At 54.5% G+C, this 26791-nt stretch overlaps 1 protein-coding gene across 4 annotated transcripts in view; it reads right to left on the reverse strand.

Annotated features, from left to right (window-relative positions):
- Positions 1–26791, reverse strand: part of DYNC2I1 (dynein 2 intermediate chain 1) — a 50500-nt gene that overhangs the window by 5148 nt on the left and 18561 nt on the right. For 2 of the 4 annotated variants that reach the window (XR_010381499.1, XR_010381498.1), the window contains exons 10-25: positions 26188–26407; positions 24048–24150; positions 22786–22915; positions 20054–20165; positions 19640–19728; positions 18544–18673; positions 16828–17000; positions 15958–16120; positions 13327–13440; positions 13175–13236; positions 12728–12779; positions 10513–10573; positions 8135–8234; positions 7828–7959; positions 6236–6459; positions 157–227 (exon numbers count right to left, since the gene is read on the reverse strand). Coding sequence is in view for 1 of the 4 variants with exons in the window: in XM_064487136.1 (XP_064343206.1) it covers positions 2905–3079; positions 6236–6459; positions 7828–7959; positions 8135–8234; positions 10513–10573; positions 12728–12779; positions 13175–13236; positions 13327–13440; positions 15958–16120; positions 16828–17000; positions 18544–18673; positions 19640–19728; positions 20054–20165; positions 22786–22915; positions 24048–24150; positions 26188–26407 (2040 nt within the window). In the remaining 3 variants the exon portion in view is untranslated. Of the gene's footprint in view, positions 1–156; positions 228–353; positions 3080–6235; positions 6460–7827; positions 7960–8134; positions 8235–10512; positions 10574–12727; positions 12780–12927; positions 13237–13326; positions 13441–15957; positions 16121–16827; positions 17001–18543; positions 18674–19639; positions 19729–20053; positions 20166–22785; positions 22916–24047; positions 24151–26187; positions 26408–26791 lie in introns of those variants that run through there. The other 2 variants (XM_064487136.1, XR_010381500.1) reach the window with 2 other exon arrangements.

Genomic DNA, 26791 nt, shown 5'->3' on the forward strand with positions numbered 1-26791 from the left:
CATCACATTTATCGATTTTCTTATGTTAAACCATCCCTGCATCCCAGGATGGATTTCACTTGATCACGGCTCACGATCCTTTTAATGTACCACTACGCTGAGCTTGCTGTTATTTTGTTCAAGATTTTCACGTCTTTGTTCATCATGGATACTGACCTGCAGTTTTCTTGTGGGGTCTCTGGCTTTGGTGTGAGGGTAATGCTGGCCTTGTAAAAGGAGTTTGGCACCTGCATAAAGACACACATATGGACCAATGGAACAGAATAGAGGGCCCAGAAATAAACACACACACCCATGGCTAACTGATTCCTGACCAGATTGCCAATAATATACGAAGGGGAAAGGACAGTGTTTTTAATAAACAGTATTGAGAAATTAGATGACCACAAAGGAATAAAATTAGACCTCTACCTTACACCATACACAAAAATTAACTCAAGATGGATTAAAGACTTAAGCACAAGACCTGAAACTGTACAACTCCTACAAGAAAACATGGGGGAAATGTTTCTTGACATTGGTCTTGGCAATAATTTCTTGGACATGACACCAAAAAAGCAAAAAACAAAAGCAAAGATAAACAAATGGGACTATACTAAATTAAAAATCTTTCGCACTTCAACAGAAACAATTAATAGAATGGAAGGGTGACCTCTGGAATGGGAGAAAATATTTGTAACCCATATAGCTGATAAAGGATTAATTCCTGAAAGTTACATAAAATTCTACACTTCAATAGCAAAAAACCCAAACAACCTGATTTCTGAATGAGCAAAGGACTTGAACAGACATTTCTCCAAAGAAGATATACAAATGGCTAATGGGTATATGAAAAGACATTCAACATCATTAGTTATCAAATACAAATCAAAATGCAAATCAGAACTGCCATGAGATATCACCTCACACCTGTCAGGATGACTAATATCAAAAAGCAAAAAAATAACAAGTGTTGGCAAGGATGTGGAGAAATCGGAATCCTTGTACATTGTTGGTGGGAATATAAAATGGAGCAGCTGCTGTGGAAAACAGTCTGGAGGGTCTTGAATAAATTAACAGTGGAACTGCCATGTGACCCAGCAGTCCCACGTCTGAGTATGATCCAGTCCTGGGAATATACTCATCAGAATTGAGACCAGAATCACAGAAAGCTACCTCTACCCCCACGTTCACTGCAGAATTATTCAGAGTAGTCAAGATATACAAACAATCCAAGTGTCCATCAGCAGATGAATGGATAAAGACAATGTTGTGTATACAGACAACAGGTTATTATTCATCAAAAAAGAAAGAAATCCTGCCATTGGTAACAACATGATGAACCGGAGGACACGAGGCTGCGTGAAGCCAGTCCCAGCACAAACACTGTGCGGTGCACGTGCACGTGCACGAGCACGAGACGCCCCACACAGTCAGACTCAGAAGCAGAGAATGCACTCCAGCGGTTGCCAGGGGCTGGGGGAGCAGGGGATGGAGAGTCTTCCTTCAGAAGCCTTGTCCAGCATCCTCCACGCACAGGTCTTGGATGGCCTCCAGGAGCCAGCCCTCACCCTCCGAGGTGCTCTCCTGTGGTTTCGGCCTGCGCCGTCTCAGGCGCCAAGAGAGATTTCTGAAGTCATAGCAGATCCCAGGCCCTATCCAAGCCCTGACTAGACTGGCTCAAGGCCCTCCTCCAAACATCCTCACCTGAGCCCCCACCGTCCTACAGCAGGCGTCCTGCTCCCAACAACAAGGCTGCCCTGGGGTCCTCCTCAGCTTGGCTGCCTTCTGGCTCCAAGACTCCCGGGCGGAGCCCTATTCTTGCATTAAAATGCTGAAGGAAGAACTCTCAACCCAGACCTCCACACCTGGTAAAAACGTGTTTCAAAACCTACGGAGAAAGGCTTTTGTGACAGAAACAGTGGGAGCTGCCTGCCAGCGCTCCTCCCCTCCGAAAAGCGTCAAAGGCAGCCCCCCCCCGGGCAGAGGGGACAGGACGCAGCCAGCAGCACAGTAGGTGTGGCCCACCCAACTCCCCTCTCCTCCTTCTAATGCTTGAAAGAACCGTCTAAAGCAACACAGCACAAGCTGCGTGTCGGCTGCGTACAAAGGGAAGACATCCGGCGAAGGGCACCAGGCGCTGGAGGAGCAGGAAGACCTGGGGTGACCTCCCTCCCCGCCCAGGGAAGTGTCGTTATTCAGAGAGGGTAACGTTCTGCACAAGCAGTGTGGTCAGCCCGCAGGCCGTCGCCAGCAACGTCTCTTGGACTAGAGCACACCCAAAGCTTCTCCAGCGCAGACGCCCAGCAGGACCCTTCTCATCTCCACACGTGCCTTCAAAGACTATTTTTGGCAACACTGCATCTCTGCCAAGGCCACCACCCAGGGTCCTCCTGCCCTTGAATCCCTGTGACAGCTAGAATTAAGAGGATGTATTTATCAGTATCATCTTTACGTAAAGCTGCAAATGCTTTAACACCAAAGCACGTCGGTCTGACCGGACAGCCCGACATTTCCAGCAGGACTAGCCCAGGAAAGCATTAAGAAAACACAGGTGGGAGGTCATTTTAGTGGAGTCACTCCTTTAATTTAAACCTGTGACTGTCATTTTATGCTTGACTAAGAAAAGTATTAATTAAAAATACATTTTCATTTGGATTGTTTAAAAATCTCTTAATAAACGTGACAGTATTTTAAAGCTGCTCTGAAAATAGGTGGAAATGTCCTCAGAAAAGAGCAGCCGGGCGCGGCTCTCTCACTAAAGTGCTCGCTGCTTCCACTCGAAGACAGTGATTTACTTCCTGGTGCACTGAAGTAGCATTCCTGTGGAACGAGCCACGTGCGGAACACATGCCGTTCGTCTACACGAGGGTGCCCTCCCGGCTGCGGCCAGGGCTGCGCCCGCGGTTGGCGCTTTCCCGGCTCCTACGGGGCCTCCTGCAGGAGCAGGCGCAGCCTCCTGCGCTCGTCCCCCGCCGGGGTGGCCCACTCCCTCCTCAGGTACTGGACGTCCACGCTGCCGGAGGCTCTGGCCAGCACCAGGGCCAGGAAGCTGCCACGGGTCTTCTCGGCTTCCCCCACGACAGTCATGGCCACCAGCCTGGAACCGAGAAGCATACGTGTGACCCTGACTCACCCAATCATCCGCGTCCCGGGGAAGGAAGAGGAAGGCTGAAGCGTCTGTCATCATCAGAATGGAAATCAGACCCGAGGCAGACGTACTCAAATCTACAGAAACCACATTGAAACGTGTCTCTGCAGCCAGAGACTGCGGGACTGACATCTGTGATGGTCACTGCTAAGCACCAGGGACGTGCTGCCTTAAGACGGGGAGCCCACAGACCTGCACCCCTCGCCCAGACCTCACCCTGAGCTCCAGATCCGCCGTCCAGCCAAGGAACTGCACGTGGGGCCGCTGTACCATGGGCACTTTCGCCGACCCCGTTTCTCCAAGCAGGCCTGTCTCCCCCCCATGTCCCCCCCATGGCCACCCCATACCCCCGTCCCCACACAGCACCCTCTGCAGCCTCACCACCGTCCTCCTGTGGTTCAGTGCCGTCTCCCCGAGGCCTCCCCATCCCTGACTTCCAAGTATCCTAGGAACACCCCTCATCACGTAGTCACAGCTTTAATCACCAAGATTAAACCACACCCGCCACAATGTGCCCCTCCCCGTCTTCTCCACCATGACCGGAGCCAGACCTGAAGGCCACGCTGGTAGACTGCAGGAGCAGGCAGCCCCTCGAGGGGCAGTGGGGGTCTCAGTGGCAGGGAACCCCCATCGGGGCCCACAACCCAAATACCCCCCAGCCCTCCCCCCAGGCCCCAGGACGTGAGCCCATCACATTATTTCATTTTATCACCCGTCAGCCCACGGGGACTGCAGCCCACTGACCAGTTCACTGTCGCAGCCCTGGTGCCTGCAGCCATAGGGGCGCACAGGAAGGACCCAATGAATACTTGTTTTCATATGTAGTCAATTCACCTATGGCACAGGAGCCAAGAATACACAGTGGGGGAAGGACAGTCTCCAATAAGTGGTGATGGGAAAACTGGACAGACCATCATCTCACACCACACACAGAAATCAACTCAAAACGGATTAAAGACTTGAATGTAGGACCTGAAACCATAAAGTCCCAGGAAAACACAGGCAGCAATCTCCGCGACAGCGTCCAGGTGATGGCCTTTCTGGATCTGACTCCAGGAGCAAAGGCCACAGAAACAACCAGCTGGGGTAACATCAAGCTGAAAAACTGCAGAGCAGGAGAACGAGCAGCAAAGTGGACACAGACCGGCGGACGGGAGAGCACGTCCGGCAGCCACACCCCTGCTGAGGGGCTAGCATCCTAAACACGTGAGGAACTCACACCCCTCAAGACAAAAGCAAAAGCAACCCAATTTAAAAACAGAAAGAAGATCTAAACAGACATTTCTCCAGGGAAGACACACAGAGGCCAACGGCCACATGAAAAGGCACTCAGCACCACTGGTCATCAAGGAGATGCAGACCTAGACCACACAGACGTCACCTCACCCGTGTCAGGACGGCCATCATCAAACAGACAACAGCACGTGTCGGCGAGGGTGTGGAGAAAAGGGGGCCCTCATGCACCGCTGGTGGGAATGCAAGTTGGTGCAGCCACTGCGGGAAACAGTCTGGAGGTTCCTCAAGAATCAAAAAGGGTTACCATATGATCCAGCAGTTCCACTCCTGGGTAGGTATTCAAAGGAAACGAAAACAGGACCTTAAAGAGGTATCTGTGGCCCCGTGTTCACAGCAACACTGTTCACATAGTCAAGACATGGGAACAGCCCAGGTGTCCATCAGTGGTTGAAGGGATAAAGAATACGTTATGTACACGTATTACATGTGGAATATTATTCAGCCATAAAAAGAAGGAAATCCACTTGCAACATCGAAGGACCTTGAGGACAGTATGCTGAGATACGCTGGACAGAGAAGGACAAACACTGTATGATCCCGCTTATATACGAAACAAACAAGAAAACCCAGCCAAGCTCACAGATACAGAAACCAGACGGGTGGTGGCCAGAGGGAGGGGCGGGGGTGGGCCAAGGGGGTGAAGGGGTAGGAAGGCACAAATTTCCAGTGGTAAAGGAACCACCATAGGACGGGACGTTCAGTGCGACAGCTGTAGCTAAGTATCACTGAACTGCGTGTTTGAAAGTTGCCAAGAAACTAAACACTACAAGTTCTCATCACAGAAAGAAAAGTCCTGAAACTACGTGAGGCGATAGACTTAGGTGGTGATCATTTCACAACGTGCACAAACACCGAATCACGACGTTGCACACCTAAAACTAGCATGTTTTATGTCAGTTACACCTCAATATAAATAAATAAATGACAGACAAATACGTTTTATTAAATAACCAAGACACGTTTTGGAATAAACTGCATGAGCATTATGTGTTTGTAAGCAAATTACAGTTTGGATTTTAATGATGTAATTTTTTAATAATTAGAATAATGTAAGTATACCTACTACTTGAACTAAACCTAAACGCGATTCTTAATTTTTTTCATATCTTATCAGTATGCCCCTAACATTCTGTCAAATGATCTTCTGGTTTTGATCACTTTTTATCTTCTTTCTTTTACAAAAGGGATGTGGTCCCCATCCTCCAGGTTGTAACAAGCCTTCACAGAAGGAGGATTTACTGACAAGAGACATAAAATCTAAGAAAAAAAGAATGGTGAATGGAAAAAGTGGTCTCAAGGAGGACTCTTCCTGATGCTCATAAAACAACAAAGATGAGGAATTACTAGAGCACACGGGTGACAAGCCAGCTCTCGCGTGTGTGGAACGGGCCCCAGTGCAGTCGGCCCCCAATTGCCTGGGGCAGGGGGACTGCGTCTCTGTGGAAGTCCCTGACTCCTGACTTCCACGGAGCATCCTTGTCAGAACGCAGAAGGAACACTCTGTCTACCGCTCAAATGTGCGTGAATTTATAAGACTAGTAAATAAACTAGTAAATAAACAAGGTGCTAAGAAGAAAAAAGCTCCTTTTATTTACAGAGTGAATTCTCTAACCACACACTATTTTAGGCTAAATATCAGACAGACACACTTTAAAGTGATTTTTAAGACAGTGCTTAAGTATATAAAAATATTATATATATTTAAATACAAATAACCACACTTTAAAGTGTAGTAGCCTTATATGTAACTTAAGAAAGACCATCAGTGATGCTTCTGCAGGAAATCACCCGTGAGGGCTCAAGCCTTACCTGTCTGGGGAGACGGACTGTTTGGCCACGGGACCCAGGTCGCTCTCCAGGAGGTCCCAGACGTAAATGCAGGACGCATCGTCCCAGACCAGAAACATGGCAGGTCTCGTCAAGGACCAGTGCAGGCCGTTTATGGCGTGGCCGCCCGTGCTGTGGTCCCACTGCAGGCGTGGGAGCTCGGCCGTCAGCTGGTGCAGCCTGAGGCTCCCGTCAGAGCAGCCGGCCTGGGGAGGGCAGACTGGCGTCACTCAATCTCACAGCCAGGAAAAATTTCAGAGCATTAGCTTTCTTTTGTTTGTATAGCAGAAAGAGCTGGTTTAATTTTTTGTTTCCAAACATAAAATTATAACATTAAATGTTGTCCTCACAAATTACAAACTTGAGCATTCTCCTTGGAGACTGACTCACTGTGAACGCCCTCCAGCCCAGGATGGCTGAGATCAGTGAGTTGGGTGACCAGGTAAATGGGCGCTTTTTTAACAAATGGGCTGTCGCCGATTCAAGCTAGGACGCTGAGACTGGGAAGACTGACACTGAAGTGGAAATCACTGTGCCACTTTTTAAAAGTTACGTACATTGGCACCAATAATATGACTGTACATTCCTTTTGGAGTGAAATTTCCATTAAAAAACTTAGCTGGTTTAGTAAAAGACAAAGTTTTTAGCTTAGAAAGAGAACCCTAATTCCATTTTACTCAATATATTTAATCCTTCACATTCTTAACCTTTCAAAAAAAGCAGAAGCCCGAGTAAGCAATGTCGGGAGGTCTGTCTATTCCAGGACCAAGTAACTAAGCACATCCGTGGACAACGGGGCTGTTGGGGAGGCGGGCCTGGGGTCAGCACGGATTGGGGCTGGGAGTGAACGTCATTGTGGGAAGAGCTAACAGAACCATGCACAGGACGCAGACCCACTGCTGGGGACAGCCTGCATAGCAGAGTAAGGACTAGCAGTCAGTCGTGACCCATGGGGAGAGTGGGGAGCCACGTGTCCGTGCAGACATAGTGAATGTGCTCCAAGGAGGAAAGGAAGTCCTCCAACCTGTAACAGAATTCACAGCAGGGTGCCAGGAGCTCCAGTAGCGTCCCCGCATCCCCCACCAGAGCCCAGGGGTGAGACAGGGAAGTTGGGACCCACAGGGGAGACTGGAGTCTGCAGACGAGGAGATGCCAGCAGACTGGATGGAGGGCATCTACGCCCTTGGTGAGGGCCCAAGGCCGTCCCAAGCAGAGGGGACACCGTGACTGAGCAGGACTCGGGAGGGGCATGATCTCGCTCGTCATGGATGCTGACTGACAGGATGTTTTGCTCCGCCCCACAGCCAACAGGACGGAGGCTAGAGGAGGGCCAGCTTAGCTCCTCAGGGATGGACACCCTGGCCACGGGTCAGGGATGTTTCCCCACGCCTGGCAGGGGCGGGAATCCTCGTGCTGGTCTTGAAACTGCTCTCTCAGCCTGAAATTATGTCACAAGCGACGGCCCCATGGAGTGAGCTGCCCTGACCACAGATGGGGCGTCAGGACATCAGGGCAGACGTGTGCCAACACCGTAGACGCAGCAGAACTGATGCTTTAAAAACCGACGCTCTTACCAGGAAAACTGGTTCCCCGAAAGGTGAAAAGTCAACCACGTTCACCCTTACGGGTCTCACGCCCTGTTGCTGGGGTCTGAACAGCCTGGGAAACACCCTCCGCTCCTGTCTGGTGCCGTGGCAGACGAGGCCCTGGTGGTGAGAAGAGGCCCCAGTGAGGAAGGAGGGGTCTGGCCCAGGGCTGGACAAAACCAACATTCTTGAGACAATGTAAACAGCATCACCACAAGGGCGAGCGGAAGCTCATCTGCAGGGAGACGGTCACCGAGCAGCTCTAGTCACAGAGCGAAGTCTGAACACCACTCACCATGTCCGTGCCCACGACAAAGCGATCAGGGTCTGAAGGCAGAAATTTAACGTTCAGTGTTTGTGTGGACACCCAAAATTCATCACCTTTATGGAAAAGGCTGGAAAAAAGAGAAGGACAAATAGTGTCAGGTAGTCTGGAAGCCGCAGGGCGGAGGTGGCACCTGTGCCATATGGGGCGCCCGCTCCCAACCAGCGTCTCCAGCTCCCTTCCTCCCGCTCCTGTGCTCTCCGCGGGTCACTAATCCTTTCTTCCAGTGTCTGGTCTGCAATATCGTTCCAACTTTCAAACCTCAGAGACAACAGTTCCACCTAGGAACGCCTTCAGATCCCACGACCGGCGCTGTCCCGGCGCCTGAGTGTCTGTGACCTCCCCGTGCGGAGCCGCCCGCAGGCAGCAGCCCCTGTGCCACTGAGCGGACCCCAGGCCACCCGAAACTTGGTTTCTGGATTTCTCCCACTGCAGGGGCAGTGCGTCCCAGAGTCCGTGGGGTCAGCTCTAGCGCACGGCCCAGCAAGCCCACCGCTTCCCCATCCGCGGGTCCCAGCTCCGTGAGGAGGTGCCAGCGCGGCCGCACCACAGCATGGAAGACTGCAGGCCAACTCAAAGTTCCACCATGCTCTAGAGTCTTCCTCTCTCTTTTCTGAAAGACGATATTTGGTCTATTGTTGGTTTTTCACCTCATGCTGCGTACCTATCTGTAACAGGCAGGGCCCAGGACTGCTCCTTCTGCGAGGCCACCCCAAGCACACGGCGGGGGTCTGCCCCCATCTCCACCCACCCTCTGCTCACACCCACATCCCGGACTCCAGCCGCAACCTGCTCAGGACCCGTCACCTCCTCCCTCCAGATTTCGGTCCTCTGTCCCTGGAACTGCCGGCTCCAGGTTTCCTCACCTCCACCACTAAGGGAGCCCACCCTTGAGTGCCTGCTGCCGCGGCTCCAGCTCCAGCTTCATCTCTGATCTCGACTGACCCTGCGTCAGCCCCTTAAGGCTGCCCAGAGCCCCGTGTGCCGTCCTCCATTCCCGCCTCACACTGTTGCCAAGCTGATCACCCTAAACTGCTGAGAACCCCTAGGAGTCCCTGTGGAGCCCGTCTCGTCCCTGCCCCCCGAGGCTGGTCTCAGCCCTCAGCACAGCACACTCTTTGGGCCTGGCCCCGACTCATCCCTACTTCTCAAAGCAGATCTGCTGCAGGCTGCTGATGCATTGGGGTCTGCTGGGCCCCATCTCAGCCGTCACCTCTCTGAAAAGTCACCACAGCCCTCCCTGAGCTCCCAAGCTCCGCGTGCCTCCCCCAGAGCCAACCACAGGGACGAGGACACTGCCACCAAGCCCCTCGGGGGAGGGCTTGCTGCCCCAGGGGCCTGGGGCGCATCGCCCAAGGTCACACACCTCCAGGGACGCCCACGGTCTGCAACTGAGGGGGTGTCAGGCCTAGCTCAGCCCCCGGGCTGCCATGTCCACAGCCCACCCCTCACCAGACGCCCTCTCCAAGGGCTGCAGCGACCACTGGTCACCGTCTGCACTTGAGGGCCTGAGCGAAGGGGCCACACAAGTTTGGATGGTGCTGGTTGTGCACAGACCAGGGGAGGCACCGCCTGGTGTTTGGGGGGAAACCCAACATTGGCTACAGGAGACACTTCCCTTTCAAGAGCGTATAGTTAAGTACAGAAGAAACCTATAGTTGAAGGGTACGTGTAACGCAAGGTACCACGTGCATAAAGGCCAGAACCGAGATGAGATGAGATCGGTTTGGCAGAATTCAGAAAAGGGCCTGGGCCACCTGTGCTGGGGTCTGCCGTGTAGCCGGTGAGCTTTAAACATAACTGACTCCTGCCACGGTTACACTGAAACCAGCCTCGGCACGCGTCCGATCACTGACAGCCCAGCGAAGTTCGTCTGAAGAGAGGACTCGGGCTAATACGAAAACTTCTCAGGGTGAGTCGCAGGCTGAGAGCCCGACTGCGGTTACTGACAACAAAGGGCATCTCTGGGAAATCAATTAACACGATGTATAAATACCACAAATACTACTTGTACACTTAAGATTTTATGTCATATCAAGTTATCTGAGTAAACATAAATCTAATTTCTGAATAAAACTTTCATATCACTGTTGCCGAATCCTCAAACTTGTCTATTTAGCTTCCGGGTTGCATTAAAACTGGATGAAAAATAGTGAAATGGCACCAATTTACAAGACAGAAAATATTTAAATCAAAGAAAAAAATGTTAGCTCTGACCTGGTACTTTTACCTATTACTCTGAGTCATTAATAATAGACCAGCAAACACACGGCGTGTGAAGCCGGTTTCCGCGACGCACGCCTGGCTTGCTCACGAACGAGCGTGAGCTCCTTCTGTGGGGAACCTACCTGCCACCCAGGTGAACGGCCGTGCTGTGCAGCAGTTTGATCCTCCCTCCAGGTATCAGCCCTGAAAATGGAGAAACCAGAAATAAGTGTGCCTCTAACGTGAGTTAAACCAAAATCCAATCACACGTGCCTGGAATCACTTTCCACTGCTTCAATACCTGTGTCCCGCCGTAACATAAAAACACAGGTGGGTAAAGAGTGCTCCCTCCCTAGAGCAGGGGCAGGTCCTGCAGTTCCCTCAGGGGAAGAATCAAGAGTCTGCAGTTCAAGGCTTCACGGGAAAATGGCTGGTGGGATCAAGATCAAAAAGCTTCCCATTTTTAGATTTGATAAAATAAAACAAAGGGAGTACACTAAGCATAAAAAAAAAATCAATACATAACTGGAACCTCCGGTTCCCACAGAAACCCTCTTCTGCAAACGTCCTCGCGCCCTGGTGGTCTCGCTCCTCAGAGGCTGCCTGGCTCCGCTCCGCGACCCCTCCCTGCACTCCCCACGGGCTCACGGCCCCACTGGCTCTCCCTCCTTTGTCCATTTCCAGCTTCGTCCTCTTCTGTAATTACTGCAGAGGGGGAACTAGAGACTTACTTATACTGAGGCCCACGTCCTAGCAAGGCACAGCCGAGAACCTTGGCAGTGGATGAACTAAAAGTACACAAAAAACTCAACCTGCAGTGAGAAAGGGTGGCTGTAGTTATAAGGCATGGGACTGTTTACAGTCTTGCCACCTGTCACAGTTATAACTGATTTCAGGGCGTGCAACGTCACCGATCGCAGATCCCACTTTCCCAGCACCTGCTCCCCGGACCAAGCTGGGGCTGAGCGTCTTGGCTCAAACCTTCCTCCCTGGGAAGGCTTCCCCGATCTGGGCCCTCAGCCCTGCTCCAGCAGTGACAGCACGACGGCCAGTCTCCCCAGGAGACCACTCCCCAGGCAGCGCTGTCGCCCCCTCACCCCATTCCCCTGGCACCGCAGCCAGGACCCGGCTTGTTCAGAGAATCAGTGAATGAAGGACTGGTTCTAAGCGTGACCTGAGCTCTCCAAGAGGCCACTAACCTGATATGCACACGACAGGGCTCGGAACCACCCCAGCCTCTCCCGCAAGCATGTAACGCCCAGAGCTTTCCTGGTGCGAATGTCACCCCCTCTTTTCCTAAAAGCAGAGCTAGATCATGGCTGGAATTTACATAAGTGGTTCTACAGATAAAGGAGTCTTCTTACAGCAACTTTTGATAAAATACACACTGCCTGATAACACCCTTTGTGAGACTCTCATTTATATCACAAAGTACTTTCACGCAAAGTAATTTTGTCTCCACAGGCAGACTATGAACTGACCTCCCAACACCACCTAAAATTCCCCCAAGTGCCTTGGTCACCGCACAGAGGCCTTGGGTACGTGACCCCTGAGGTCTCTGAGGCTGGGGCTGGGGTCTCGGGGCCAGGGTGCAAGCCGGCGAGGGCAGCATCGGGCCCTATCAGCCCACATCCAGGAGGTGCCTGGGCCCTCCCGCCCAACATTCCCGACAGACACAGTGAACACTGCCCCAAGCAGATGAGCAGATGCTGGGTGGAGAAAATGCCGAGAAAGGCGGGGCCCCGCCTCAGACAGGCCTCCATCCAGCCTGGCTTCTGGGAGCGAGTCCACCTCTCAGCCAGGCCGCCGCGGCCCACATGAAGCCCGGCAGCTGCTCCGCAAACCGGGGGCGCCCCTGTCTGATTTCGAGCATCGGGGCAAAGCTGGGGTCACTCTCGTTACACCCATTGCCTAGGTCTACAGGGGCACCCCCAGCTCAAACCAGGTGAGGGGCTGTGGGACGGACGTCCGGGCCCTGCCTGACACGGCAGACTGGCCACGGGGCGTCAGGAACCGCTGACCTCGGGCCTCGGCCCCTGCCCCCGCTGCCCCTGCCTCAAAGACTGTGGGAGTCACCCTGAGGGGTGGACCCGGGACTCGCACACCAACTGGTGACCCAGGACACAGAGGGCCCCGCAGCACAGACAGGACACGCAGCCCTTCCTGTAACAAGAGCAGCACGCGAGCTGATCTCGGGGCCTGTTCGAGGGTCAACAGGGCATGAAGCATACAACTTTCATCTTCATTTTCCAGGTAGCTAATTACTTTTTTTTCCAAAGCAGGTATTGGTATCTTTTTATTCATTTTATTCATTTTAGCAAACACTGAATAAAGTTAGTGCTTTTATTTAGTAATTACCCAAGTCACTTATTGAACCAGCGAGATCTGCCCTTGGTAATTCAACCACCACCTGAAACAGACGGGAAGATGAACACACTTAACACTCGTGGACCCCTCAGCAGAGCAGAGCTCCGACAAGGACAGCATGCTGCATTAGCCACTAAAAGGATCACTGCTCCAGAAAAGGGACGGGTCGTAACTTCCAAACCGATACTTGCCGTAAACCGCCTTTTTCCAACCCGTTTCTCCACACTCCATGAGGGGCCGACGTCCAGCGCGTCCTCTGCACTGAGTCTCCCACCCTCGTCCTGTGGCCCCGACTGTCCCCACCTCTTGCACTGGCTTCGCTCGTTCCCACAGGTATTCCCGATGGCCCGTCTGGTCCTTGTGTCCTCGAGCCAAATGGAGCCCCCCACACCCAACCAACCTCGGCACAGACCAGGCCCGGGCGTGCGGCCTCCTCACCCACACGTTGAGAACCCCGCTCTCGTCCAAGGACGCGATGTGGAACGACAGACCCGACGTCTCTGTGAAGACAGAAGTGGGGAGGGAGGCTCGAGACCAGGGGACCACTCCTCACGACCTGAGCTACAGAGCTCACGAGGCGAAGGGCGTACCTTCCGGAGCAGAGAAAGGTGAGAGCACACAGCTCTGTCTTTTGCAGACAGACGCTGAGACCGGTTCTATCGCTCGGAGGGGACTGCGGTGGTTCACCGACGTCAGGACGCCATCTGGGGATGGAAGGGTAAGTCAGGGAGCACGTTAGCACTGAGTTGTGGGGGGATGGGCACAGGTGCATCTCCTCAACGAGAGACCACGCGGACCACACACAAACGTCCTCGTGCCACTGCTGTCAGCTTCACCGTGAAGCGCAGACCAGAGTTCACTGCGCCAGTGAGAAGAGGGGTGAGCTTTGCATGCAGGGCTGCAGGTGAGGAGGGCGAGGTTCAGACCCCTGGCCGGGACCCTGGGGGCCACCCTCCACCCGCGGGGACGACGGGGCTGGAAGGTGCGCAGGACAGCAGGGCTTCTGGAGGAAGAGGAGGCTCAGACAGAGCAGCATGGGGCACAGGCTGACGGGGACTCAGAGCTGTAGACCCCCCACCCCCATTCAAGAAGTGACCCTCGACACCCTAACACAACACAGCTCCTCTGACCACAAACATCCACCTGCACAATGTCCAGGAGCAGAAGAAACCAGACAAGCTCACGCAGACGCCGTAGGAACAAGGCAGAAAATGCAAATCACAGTGTTTCAGCCCCTGAACATTCTCCCCAAAAACAAGCACAAAACAGACCAGAACGCAACACTCCAAGCTACATCATGTCTCTTCGAAAAGCACTTGGAAATGTGTTTAAAGCAAGGAAACAAATCAGAAACCCAGAACAAAAATGGGTAGAAGACAACAAGAAGAAGAAAATGAGAGTTGGAGCTGAACTCAGGAAAAACCGAGGGAAAAGGCAAAGCAGTCTGAGGAATGAATGAGGACGGACAGGGCTCCAGGCTCAGTGCCCTGAAGCGAAGGAGGCGTAGTGAGCGGGTTTCCCTCTGGAGGAGAGGCCACCGGCACTGGAGGTTCTAGTGACAAAGTTCAGACGGCAACAGAACACAAGGAAGCACCTTCCTGGAGTAAAACTTCAAGTGAAGTTAAAAGCTTAAGAATTGCAGTGTTTTGAACACAGAGGTGAATCAAAGGTTAACCAGTAACATCAGCAGAAGTTAGAAAATGAATGTCCTTAAAAGACGTCCTCTAGCGCATCAAGCCCTTAGGTACCCATAAACTCATACCTTCCCAACAGCGGCAAGGTCGCCTCCAAAAGGGCAAAAATGGGTTGTTGGGAGACGAAAACCTGCGTCTTCACGTGGGAAGCACAAACACACTCGCAGTGCAAACAGACGCAAGGCATCCACATACGTGGCAGTATCACAGAACAGGAGGGGAAGCTGGAAGGCTACTCGGCTGGGAGAGAGGCCGGCCCAGACGCATCTGACACGGGACTGCACCCAGAACGTACAAAGACCCCTCACATGCAGCAGTAAGCAGCAACAACTCAACTTACACCCCGGGGAAGAGCAGGCAGACACCCGCCCAGACAGAGGGCGAGGGAGGACGCTCACCCGCATCCTCAGGGAAACCACAGCAGAACCGCGAGACGCCCCACAGCTCAGCCGGTGAGGACACAGCCTGCCTGTGCCACAGGCCCTGGTCTTGCCTGCCAACCACAGGACTAACTGGAAACCCCTGGACTGCTGGGTGGAAAGACCAAGCAGGTGCACCAGAGGTTCTGCCAACAGAGGGGAGGGAGCTCGGAAACACCTGGTGCAGGAACCCCAGGGCCTCAGGCCAGGGAAGGAGGCCGGGCTCACAGGGCCCCTTACTCGCTGTCTGGAGAGAACCGGGGTTCCTGGGCAGGAGCAGAGGGAGCATGGGCTGAATGCAGTCGGGCCAAGGGCAGCCCCTCCACGGTCAGCATGGGGTCAGTGCGCCGTGCACGAGCTCCCCAGCCCCCAGCACTGGGAGGTGGGCCGGTACGGGCACTGAGGAAGCCAGTCCACAAAGCACAGAGAAAACCCCAGGACACGAGTGCCTCCCCAGTGGGGGTCGTGCTTGTGTGGTTGTGGCTGGTGGACTCTGGTTATAATTATGGCTGTGGTTGCAGTTATAGGTGGTTGGTTGCTATTGGCTGCAGTTGTGATTTTAATCGTGGTTAGCTGTGGTTGTAGTCGTGGCTGTGGTTTGTGGTTGTGGTTGTAATCGTGGTTGTTTGTGGTTATAATCATGGCTGTGGTTGTAAATGTGGTTGTGGTTGTTTGTGGCTGTGGCTGTCGTTGTGGCCACAGCTGCTCGACATGCAGTAGTCACACGAGTCTAACTAGAGGTCCTGGCAGGTCCAGTGCTTCCAGTTCCCTCTGACGCAAGAGGCAACCACTTCTCCTCCTTCAGCCCTCTGTGGGCTGCCTCAGCCATGGGAGCGCAGGCTCTGATATGCCAGATGGATTTAATCCAGATGGATTTAAAACTGAAAGTCATCTCACTGAGGACCTGCAACCCCAGGTTCAACAGGAAAGGACACCCCACTGTCGCCGGCCGCTGCCTGAGCATCCCCTGGAAGGGGTCCGTTATTCCTGCTCGTCAAAGGACCCTTTTGCTCGTAGGTCAGACCATTCTGGGGTAACTTGAAGTGACGAAACAGAGAGATTTCAGGGCCCCTCTGTAAGTCCAGGCTGACATGCAGGCATCACTGACCAGTAGAAAACGTTGAGGTCCTGAACGTCCAGGAGCACCCACTCAGCTTCAGGGAGCAATGGATCCGGGCGTCCTCTCTCAGGTCCCACACGAGCACCGAGCCATGCGCGGTCCCAGCAAACAGCAAAAAGGCTTTACAGGGGCTGAAGCAGCAGCACGTGACCTGGAAAGACCCCCCCACCCCGACAAAAGCCAGACACTGAGAGCTCCCGTGGACCCTCCCGTAGAAGATGGGGGGACAGCGCGGGGGGGCGTGTCTGAGTGTCCAAGGCCTCTGGGATAAGGGAGGCAGTCGCGGGTGAGCCCCAGGCATCTCCGTTCCGCCCAGCCGCCGCCCAGAGTGGCCAGGCCACCCCTGGTATGTCATCTGCCTCCCAAGCCGCAGCACTCTGTGATTCCCAAGCCCCAAGACTGACACCCTTCAGAAGTTACACTTCTCCACAGCCTGCGTGGAGATGGAAGATTCTGAGGTCATGGAGATCATGACTTGGAAACATGCATGTATCCTCCCAGCCTGAAAGCACAGCCCTCCCACTGGACCTGCATGGTCAGCACACCACAGCCCCACCAGCCAGGCCCGGAAAGGCTCAAGCTTGTTTAGAACCCCAGGAACAACTGTCCCCAGCCGCAAGAGGCCAGGCATCCGCTGCTGGGACCCCAGGGCGCCGGGCCCAGGTTTTCCTCAACCCGCAGCCATGCTGACACCCGACCCCGGGACCTGAGAGGTGAGCTGTCCTTCCAGCTGAGAGCACTGTGCCGCATCCCCTGCACACAGCGGCGGCGGCCGGGACAGAGGAAGCCACGTGGAAGCCCCCTCCTTGGCGCCCCTCGCCCACCCCCAAGTTGCACGGACGACTCCTCAAGCCGTACCTCCGACTCGCACAGCAGGACCTTCTGAGGCCCTGACGGCTGCCAGATGTCCCACACGCAGAGCAGGTGCCTGCTGTCTAGCAGGGGCGCCGCGGCCTTGCCAGGCAGACCGTGGACGGACACCACTGTCCGCCTCTGGGCCTGAGATGCATGCACGCAGGTCACCCTTCGGTCTGAGGAGGAGACAAGAAAACGCCCCTGTGGTTAGTGACCCGCCAGGACCGCGTCACGTGAACACTTTTCAGACGCGCATCAGCTCGACGAAGAGACAAACGTGGTCCTTCACCGCCACACACGCCTGGATCTGGTGTCGACGGGTGGCCACAGCTCGGCCGGAGGCCACCCGTGCCCTTGCCAACGTGGCCCCGCTCCCTCTCACTCCCCGCTGCTCCCACAGACTGGGCGGCGCGGAGGGGTCTGGGGAGGCCCCGCAGCCAGCCCATCAGCACCTTGTCCGCCAGCAGCGGTGACACCTCCTCTCCCTCCCGAGGACCTGCCCTCCCGTGGCCGCCCACTCCCCCTGTCCGGTCAGCTCACAGCGATGTCTGTCTGTCTGTCTGTCTGTGTGTCCACTGCTGACTCCTGGGCCTAGGACACTGGACACTCCTGAACGTGTGGGACCAACAGAAGAGCAAGTGGGCGGCCAGCACTGCGGGGTCCCTGGTGGCAGCAGCGTTGGGGGGGCCCTCGTCCCTACCTCCAAGCTCAGACCCAGGACCCGTGCCCCAGGCCCAGGCTCAGACACTGTCATCCCAATCTCCTCCTGAGGCCTCACAACTCACTTTACCAAGCAAAACACACCAGAACCTGCACTCTGTTCACGGTGGAACAGGGGCAGGTCCCACAGGACACATGAGCCTCCCCAGAGGGCCCTGGTGCATGCACAGCCAGGCCCCCAGCTCTGTGAAGCCGCCGTCCCTCCTCGGCTTCTCAGGACGCAGAGGAAAGTGGAAGCCTGCATGTCCACATTTCAGATGCTACAGATGCGATAATAGTACTTTTCGACGATCAGTCTTATCTTTTAAAAACAAAAGCCCTCTCAAACAATATGAGTTTTTAAGAAATTAACACCACCAACTTTGCTAATGTTGAACGTGGAGGAACGTGAGTGCATCTGAACGTATAAACAGCAGGTAGCACAGGAAACACCTAAAACACCCCAACTGGCGGCACCAGAGCCTGGTGCCCTGGTGCACACGGCCCGTGGGCCTCGCCTCCGCTCGCGGACCAGCCTGGCCACCCACGCCCTCACCAGCCACTGTTTAAAGCCCAGCGGCGACTTGCTCAAGGAGTCACACCTGGTCACGCGAAGGCAGTCTGTGTGGCTCACACGATCACGTGCAGTTTCACTGCGTGTGTGACGTCGCAGGGTGCCCTGTCCCCAGGAACCTACTTAAACTGAAGTCAGGAGCTCGAGGGGAAACGCTGAGCCACGTTCATTGCACGACTCCCACCCTGAACCCTCCCATGCTGCTCCCGCTGCACCTCTGCGCCAAAAACCAAAAGCAGCCGAAGGAAACGGAAAATGACCGCGTGTCCTTCCTCCAGTCACGCCTGAGGAGGGCCCCACAAAGCCGCGACCTCACACTTCAGTCTGCAGACGCAGAACCTCCATTCAGTAAGCCCACCGTGGGGACACAGGTGTCCCAGTAAAGATGGCCGTCCTGGCGCGAACATCTCCCGCTGGACCCAGATGCCGAGCAGGGCCGTGCTTACTCTGGAGGAACAGCAGGCCGGTGTTGAAGGGGACGGAGCCGTCGCTGAGAGGCAGGGTGCAGTCCTGTGCCCGGGGGGGCCAGCTCGGCTCCGCGGCCACACGGTCCTCTTCCAGCAAAACCGCAATCACCTTCAAAGACACGAGAGCAGTCCTTGGTGAGCACTCCCAACGTGCTCGCTTTACAGGAAAAACACCACACACAAATCACTACCTGGGCAGTTATCCACTTCCAAAAACCTAACTGCCCAAGTCCAAGACATCACGACAACTGACACAAGGAAACTAGAGTGTTCCTCCCACACAACAGCAGAGACTGCAGGGAAAATTCCAATAACGTAAACTCCACGGGGGAGCCACGGTCCAACACGGGCATCGCTTGTCACAGTAAACATGGGCTAAAGGTAACGGGAGGGGGAGAGGTAGACCCTCCAGCCTTTCTAGAGGAAACTCAGCACAGCCCACGTCCCACTCGCCGGGCTGCGCTGAGACCCAGTGTGACAGCATATCAGCGTCTCTGCCCTCAGGAGTCAGGGGTCCAGCTTGGGACGATGGCAAGGAGGAGGGAGGGAGACGCAGGGGATTCAGGAAGGCAGCTGGCCTGGAGGCCTGGGTAGAAGATGAGGGACCACGGTGACACGAAGCTGCCGGGCCCGTCCCCAAGTCGTCCTGCACCACCTTCCCCCCGCCCATTCTCACTCCCCATCAACTCTAAGAGAAGCTGAGTAAGTTTAAAGTCACATGAAACCAGACTCTGTAACACGCTGGGGGAAGAATCTCCGAGACTCATACTGAGCCTTCGTGGAGGGTCTGGTGACTGTGACCGGCTCTGACCTAACTGAGGGGCAGGGCTGGGGCTCAGACGAGATACGCGGGCACTCGGGATCCCCGTCGCTCCCTCAGTCTTTGGACGTACTTAGAACCAGTTTTTAAAGCCATGAGTTTACTAGTTTCAAATACCCTGGGTATGTGTGTCCCTTGCCAACTTAACATGCCTGTTTTTCAGTCTAGATTTTACAATGCAAGCAATTAACGTTAAGGAATACAACCCAGGTGCACAGACAGCACTAGCAAGATGCTGCCCCAGGGCCGGCATACCTGGCAGGCTGCCCGGAGGAAGCTGCACAGCCGGGGTGTGTCAACCTTCGGGACCACGGCAGCGCCACCGGGGCCGCCCCTGTCACTCCCTGAAAAATAGCTCATGTGAAACCAGCTAGGTGGACTCACAGGCACACGTCACAACCTTAAAGGTGTCGCAAACAAATGAGGAGCACAGACTGCCCAAATTAAGAGCGGGGAGTGTTGGGGGAGCCCGTCCGCAACGCGCCTGTTTGAGGGTGAGCGCCTTCCCTCGTGTGGGCCCGGATCAGGGCCCAGACACTAGGGGTTCTGAACACCCAGGAGGCGGCTGGGAAGAGCACGTGTTTCCACAGCCGCACAGCGGTGACCACACCCAGGACAGAGAAAGGGCAAGAAGGTAACAAACACACCCCAGGGCCAGGAGCCGTTTACCCCCAGACACAGCCGCACCCTCTCCCGGGTGCTGGGTCCACACTTCCCGGGTCTCCACCTCTTCGGTCTGCACATCCCTCTCCACATGGTCTTCGTTACACTGAACATATGCCTTAAAAACAAGGTGTGCCAGAGTCAGCTCTGGGTCTTGACCTCAGAGCAATTTCTCACAACTGAAAAGAAAACGATTAAAATGTTTAAAGTTAATAATGACAGTCTTCTTGCTTCTGTCAAAAATATGTACCACGGCGTAAATAAAGCCACGCAAATGCTGCTCATGTCTTAAACATTCGATGCACGCAGGCCTGAATCTCAGAAGTGATTTCAGAAAGTCACATCAAACAAGTCAACTCTGGTTTGAAAACAGTTACCAAATCCACCGGCACCCTACTCTCTTAGAGCACAGAGGCTTCGCAAAACCAGTTTTTTAATTTAAAAAAGGCACATGCTTTAGGGGTAGGGGATTAAGAGGTACAAACTACTACGTATCAAATGAGTAAGACACAAGGACACTGCACAGCACAGGGAGCAGAGCCAGTGTTTTATGCTAACTGTAAATGGAGCATAAAACACTTAAAAAGTGTGAGTCACTTTGTTGTGTACCTGAAACATGTAATACTGTCCATCATCTACACCTCAATAAATTAATTGATTAATTAATTAAAATAAGTAAATAAAAATCAAAAGAAACAAGCGGAAAAAGGTACATGCTTCAGTGAAGACAGTAAGATACTAAGAGCTTTGAATGAGGAAAACAAGCATAGAAGTCAGAGGATCTGCTCAGGGTCAGAGTGAGTTCAGCTACAAAGCCAGGATTAATCTGGCGGCTTCTTAAATTTCATCCTGTGACCTTCCTCCATTGAGAGGTTCCTGATGGAATTCACCCAGGAGCATGCTGATCCACGGCACCATTGGGACACATGAGAAGCAACAGAGGGTGTCCCTGACTTTAAAACGCCGCAACTGTTGGGAACTAGACTGAAACATAATTAACAATAGAAAGCAGGATGGGGGACAGAGCTGGGGGACAGGGGAGCAGCGCTGGGCCAGGGGCAATTCAGCAAGAGTCACCAGGAAGGAGCCCCGAGAACAGGCCGTGGACACGGAGGGACAGACAGGTCGCCAAGAGGAGAGGCAGGGACAGCAGGAGCACATGATGGAGAACAACAGGGAGACAACAAATGGGCCTGGCAAGGAGGACACAGGCAGGTAACGAGGGACCTGGTGAGGTAAGGGAGACACTTAGTGAGGCAAGGGGGACACACGCAGTGATGGGGACCTGGCACAGAAAGACCTGGGAGAAGAGGCAGGTGGATGGGAACAGGGGAGGGAATCGAAGGTGAGCCTGCCATCTCGGGAGCTCGGGAAGAACCTGAGTGGTCATACCTGTGGGACAGGGAGGACGTGCAGGACTGCTCCACCCCACAGGAACCTGGACAGTGACCAGAGGTGACATCCCGTGACTTCCCATAAACCCTCCCTTGGTCGAGCTGTCCTCTGAGCCGGGAGCCTGCCCAGTCCTCCTGTGTGACTACGTTTATGCTGGAAGGCTCTGGACACGGAGGACGTCACACAGTCTCTCCAGGGAAGAGCCCGTGACGGAGGAGCCCCTCTTCCCTCAAGTCTGTGTCCTTCACACCATCCCAGGTTCTAACATCCAGAGCAGGACAGAGCCAGGCTCAATCCCCTCCCTGCATTGTACCTGCACTGTCACCTGTCAGCACACCTGCACCCACCTGCTCACGTGTCAGCACACCTGCAACCCCTGCCCGCCTGTCAGCACACCTGCACCACATGCTCACCTGTCAGCACACCTGCACCACCTGCTCGCCTGTCAGCACACCTGCACCACCTGCTCGCCTGTCAGCACACCTGCACCCACCTGCTCACCTGTCAGCACACCTGCACCCACCTGCTCGACTGTCAGCACACCTGCACCACCTGCCCGCCTGTCAGCACACCTGCAACCCCTGCCCGCCTGTCAGCACACCTGCACCACCTGCTCGCCTGTCAGCACACCTGCACCCACCTGCTCACCTGTCAGCACACCTGCACCCACCTGCTCGACTGTCAGCACACCTGCACCACCTGCCCGCCTGTCAGCACACCTGCACCCACCTGCTCACCTGTCAGCACACCTGCACCACATGCTCACCTGTCAGCACACCTGCACCACCTGCTCGCCTGTCAGCACACCTGCACCACCTGCTCGCCTGTCAGCACACCTGCACCCACCTGCTCACCTGTCAGCACACCTGCACCCACCTGCTCGACTGTCAGCACACCTGCACCACCTGCCCGCCTGTCAGCACACCTGCAACCCCTGCCCGCCTGTCAGCACACCTGCACCCACATGCTTGCCTGTCAGCACACCTGCACCACCTGCCCGCCTGTCAGCACACCTGCACCACCTGCTCGCCTGTCAGCACACCTGCACCACCAGCTCGCCTGTCAGCACACCTGCACCACCTGCCCGCCTGTCAGCACACCTGCACCACCTGCTCGCCTGTCAGCACACCTGCACCACCTGCTCGCCTGTCAGCACACCTGCACCACCTGCTCGCCTGTCAGCACACCTGCACCCACCTGCTCGCCTGTCAGCACACCTGCACCACCAGCTCGCCTGTCAGCACACCTGCACCACCTGCTCGCCTGTCAGCACACCTGCACCACATGCTTGCCTGTCAGCACACCTGCACCACCTGCTCGCCTGTCAGCACACCTGCACCCACCTGCTTGGTGTTCTTCTTCCCAAAGCTCCTGATGTACATGTCATACTCGTTCACCGGTGGCAGATCCAGGAGGGAGAAGGTGAACGAGAAGTCCAGGTCGATGAGCCGGAGCAGCTTTGTGCTGCGCGTCCTCAAAACAGTTGGAAACAAAACAATGTCAAACAGACAACGTGCAGAAGGGGGAACAGGCCTCGTGGTGAGATAGTAGCTCTTGCTGAGGACCTAACTGACGTTTGGTGTGAGTCAGATATTAATGGTCATTAAAGATAAGACACCGCAAATGGGCTGGTGATGCCATGTGGCTGGACCACGCTGACGGCATTTTGTCGGCTCTGTCTCCGAGCCCTAGGCCCGCCCATCCCTCCACGGGACTGAACTCGGTCCTGCTCACAGGCGTGCGCCCAAGACACATGCGCTCCCTGTCACCCCACCTGTCTTCACTTGATACCAACACTGAGAGCTTTGCTGCTGCAGATGGTTAGTGGGCAGGAGACCTGGGGGGGCACGGCGAGGAGAAACCCCCACGTTCCAGTCAGTGTGGACGCCTTCTCCCCAGCAGTCATGCTCTGGTTTTGCTTTGGCCTCTGTAAACCTACAGCTCCACTCCTCCATCGAATCTGCACTAGACCCAACACCCAGCCCTAGACCACCGACTGAGAACTTCACTTCCACGAATCTATGAATGCTACAAATTTCTGGGTTCACAGTAAGGCGAGCTTGGACTCCGACACGTGGAGGAACAGCCCTGGTGGTTCGCACTCAGCTCCCTCAACCCCAGAGGCTGACTCGAGCCTGTGGTCGTCTACACAAGGACCTAAGGACATCAATACAGGCATGGTGTCCGAGGCACTTGGGACGCATGGCCCACCTGGGACTCTTCGCCCGAGAATTCTCCAGCTGCACATCCGAGAAGCAGCGGGGCTCACAGGGTTGTCCAAACCCTGAGCAATGCCAACCACGCCTCGAGAGGCAGTGGCACCTGCAGGGGGTCAGGCCCGGCCGCCAGCCCTGTGACCACCTGACTGTGACTCTGCTACAGCCGTGACAGGTGGGGCTCCCAGGGCCCCTGAAACTGACACAACATTAGGGCCACATGTCTTTGTGCAACACTGTACACCCACAGCAATAGCACCACACCGGGCACAGGGAGACACAGCACAAATTAAAGACCCTGCCTGCCCGTCAGCTAACTTTCAAAGGTACGTTGAAGAGAAGCATTTTAAAACTAATCACACCTTCTGCAAACTTCCCAGTCCACCTACTTTTGCTTAAGTGCCTGAGTCCGGCTCTTCTGACGGTGTGAGGCTGTTGCAAAATCCACGAGAATTCCACAAACAGGGGTTTGGGAAGGGGAATTGTTTGCACCTGTTTAGGAAAAAAAAGCTATTTTTGTGAAACTGAAATATTTCTTTCAAGCAAAGGAAGTCAAGAGTAAAGGAATGAGAAGCACGCATACCACTTATGCTCAATAAGTCTTTACACGTAACGGGTGACGACAAAGGGAAACACCTTCCCCGGGCATCTGGAGAACCGCTTCTGCTCATTTCATCTAAAACTCTCAGCAACGAAGCACAATTTCCTACGTATGCACCAATCATACTAGTTTCAGACATATTTAAGAACACACAGAAGATGCAGTCCTCCACTCCCATCCCCCTCCAAAACTGCACGCTCTGTAAGGGACTGAGATGTGTAAGGCAGGGCTGAAAATGGCAGACGTGAGCTCCTGGGGGCTGGCCACTCGCTGCCCCGAGACAAACGGGCAGGTGTGGGCAGAGGTGGCTGGACTGGTGACCAGTCATGGAGCAGCCTAGAGGCTCCTGTGAGGGCCAGCAGCTCCACCCACAACTCTGCCACGCATGGACCTCCTCACATCGCCTGTTCCCCACAGGTTTCTGTGGTTTCCGTACAGATGTACCTACATGTCTGTTATGTATTTATTTCAACTGTATCTTAATCCAACTTCTTAGTCCTTCTACATTTGTGTTTGAACTCATCCAAAGAGCATGAACCATCCTGCTGGCTTACAGTTTTACCAAATCCCCGAGGCCCGCGGGATGGAAGCCATCCCACAGCCCCAGCTCTGCCCGGTGCTGGCCTTCTGCAGCGAGCAGGTGGCCAGTCTGTGCGCCTCCACCCTCCCACGGTCAGAACACCCACCAGCAGGACTGAGACAAGGGTGGAAGCAGGTCGCATTTATGAGAAGAACCCTAGCATTTGCCAAGCACCGTGCAGGACCGGAGATGATGCTGACTGCTGCTCCAGCTTCAGAAGTGAGGAAACTGGCCCCTGACTGAGGCCACAGGGTCAAGACGAGAACAAAGACCCCGCGGAGCAGGTGTCCGCCCTTGGGAAACACTCCCCAGCCAAGCACGCAATTCCTTTTGGCGGTGTGTGAACACTTTCACACCACGGAGTAACTTATTGCTCTGGAAAGTTACTTACTGAACAGTTTCCTGTCACCCTGGACAAGGATGAGGTGTGTCATTTACAAACAGGTCACTGCTGCAGCCACAGCCACCCCCGACGTGGGGCTGACCGCGGAGGACACGGAGAGCCAACACCTTTCGGCTGCTGAAAGATGGTGACCGGGCGGCACCAACGACTAAGGTCTCTGTGTCACCACGGGCCTGGCGCCCCCGAGCGCTTCGCACGTGGCAGCTTGTTTAGTTAAGTCCACAGCAGCCCTGAAGATGCCATGCCCTTGTTCTACAGGTGAGGAGCGAGGCACAGAGAGGCCAAGGTAACGCCAGGCCGCACAGCAGCGACAGGGGCAGCACACCAGAGCCTGCGGGCCGCCGCCTGGCTCCGAGGTTCAAGAGGACCCTGCACACCAGCACCCCAGCTCAGTCCTGCTCCCTCCAGAGCAGACGCACAAGACAAGGCAACAGTTGCTCTGCCTGGTCTCACCTGGATCATTACATTATATTAATTTACTCGTTAACAATTGTTTTATGAGACCATTTAAAGCAGTACACTATCCAATGTTTTTAATATTGTCCTAATTGACTTTTTTGGGTTATTTTAATGCTATTTTTTTATTAGAATATCATAGTTTTCCCTTTAAGTGGTTTTAAAATATTTATTCCTGCCCTTATACAAGTGACTTTACCGTATCCAGATGCCAAGAACTTCTGAGCAAAGTACACTTCCTAAGGAAAAGCCCTGGGAAAGGAGACTCCCCTGGAGGTGCCCTGACCCCTGAGCGCTGCGTTGGCCCTGGACCTGCTGCCCCTCATTGGTGACACTCGTCTCCTCTGTCAGAAAAAAAGCGGCCTGCATGGCAGCCTGGCTGACTGACCCCGGGAAATGGGCGGTGTCTGCGGCCCGCGGCCCCATGGGCACTGAGCAGCACTCAGGCACCTGTATCGGGAAGCGGGGGAACCGGCCAGGCTCACGTACCTGGCCCTGCGCCCCTTCCACGCTCCACCCGGCCCGGGCTCTCCAACAGCTTCGGAGACAGCTCGCCCACCCGTTCGTTCTCCGCATGGATGGCTTTCCGAATTTCTTCAATCTCCCTCCTTCTGGCCGGGGGAAGCTCTTCTGCCATCTCTGCTGATTCAAGTGCATCCAGCCCGCTGTCCTCATCCCCGTCACAGACCTCAAAGTCGTCCTCATAGTCCTGCAAACAGTCACAGAGCCTGGAGCTACTAGGACAAACCCTACACGGAAGAAAATACACAACCTGTCCCCTGAAGCAGAAGAGGGCCGCAGCGAGGCTCAGTCTGTAAAGTCCAGGGTCACTGAGTGGCCAATCGTGTAAATGGCTGCATGTGTTTCTCTAAAAAGGAACCGGAGTCTACAGACCTGCATCCACCAAGACCTGAGTGGACAACCACGCGCAAACGCTTCAGTGCTGGGAACGTGCGTGCATGTGCATGTAGACACGTGTACTTTGTGCTCCATGCAGATGTACACGTACACAAGTGTACACACATACATACACACACGTACTACACTCGTATACACACGTACAGGTGTGCACGCACACACACGTTTGACTGGG

Source organism: Camelus dromedarius, chromosome 7 (assembly GCF_036321535.1).
Source record: "Camelus dromedarius isolate mCamDro1 chromosome 7, mCamDro1.pat, whole genome shotgun sequence".
NCBI classification, from domain to species: domain Eukaryota; kingdom Metazoa; phylum Chordata; class Mammalia; order Artiodactyla; family Camelidae; genus Camelus; species Camelus dromedarius.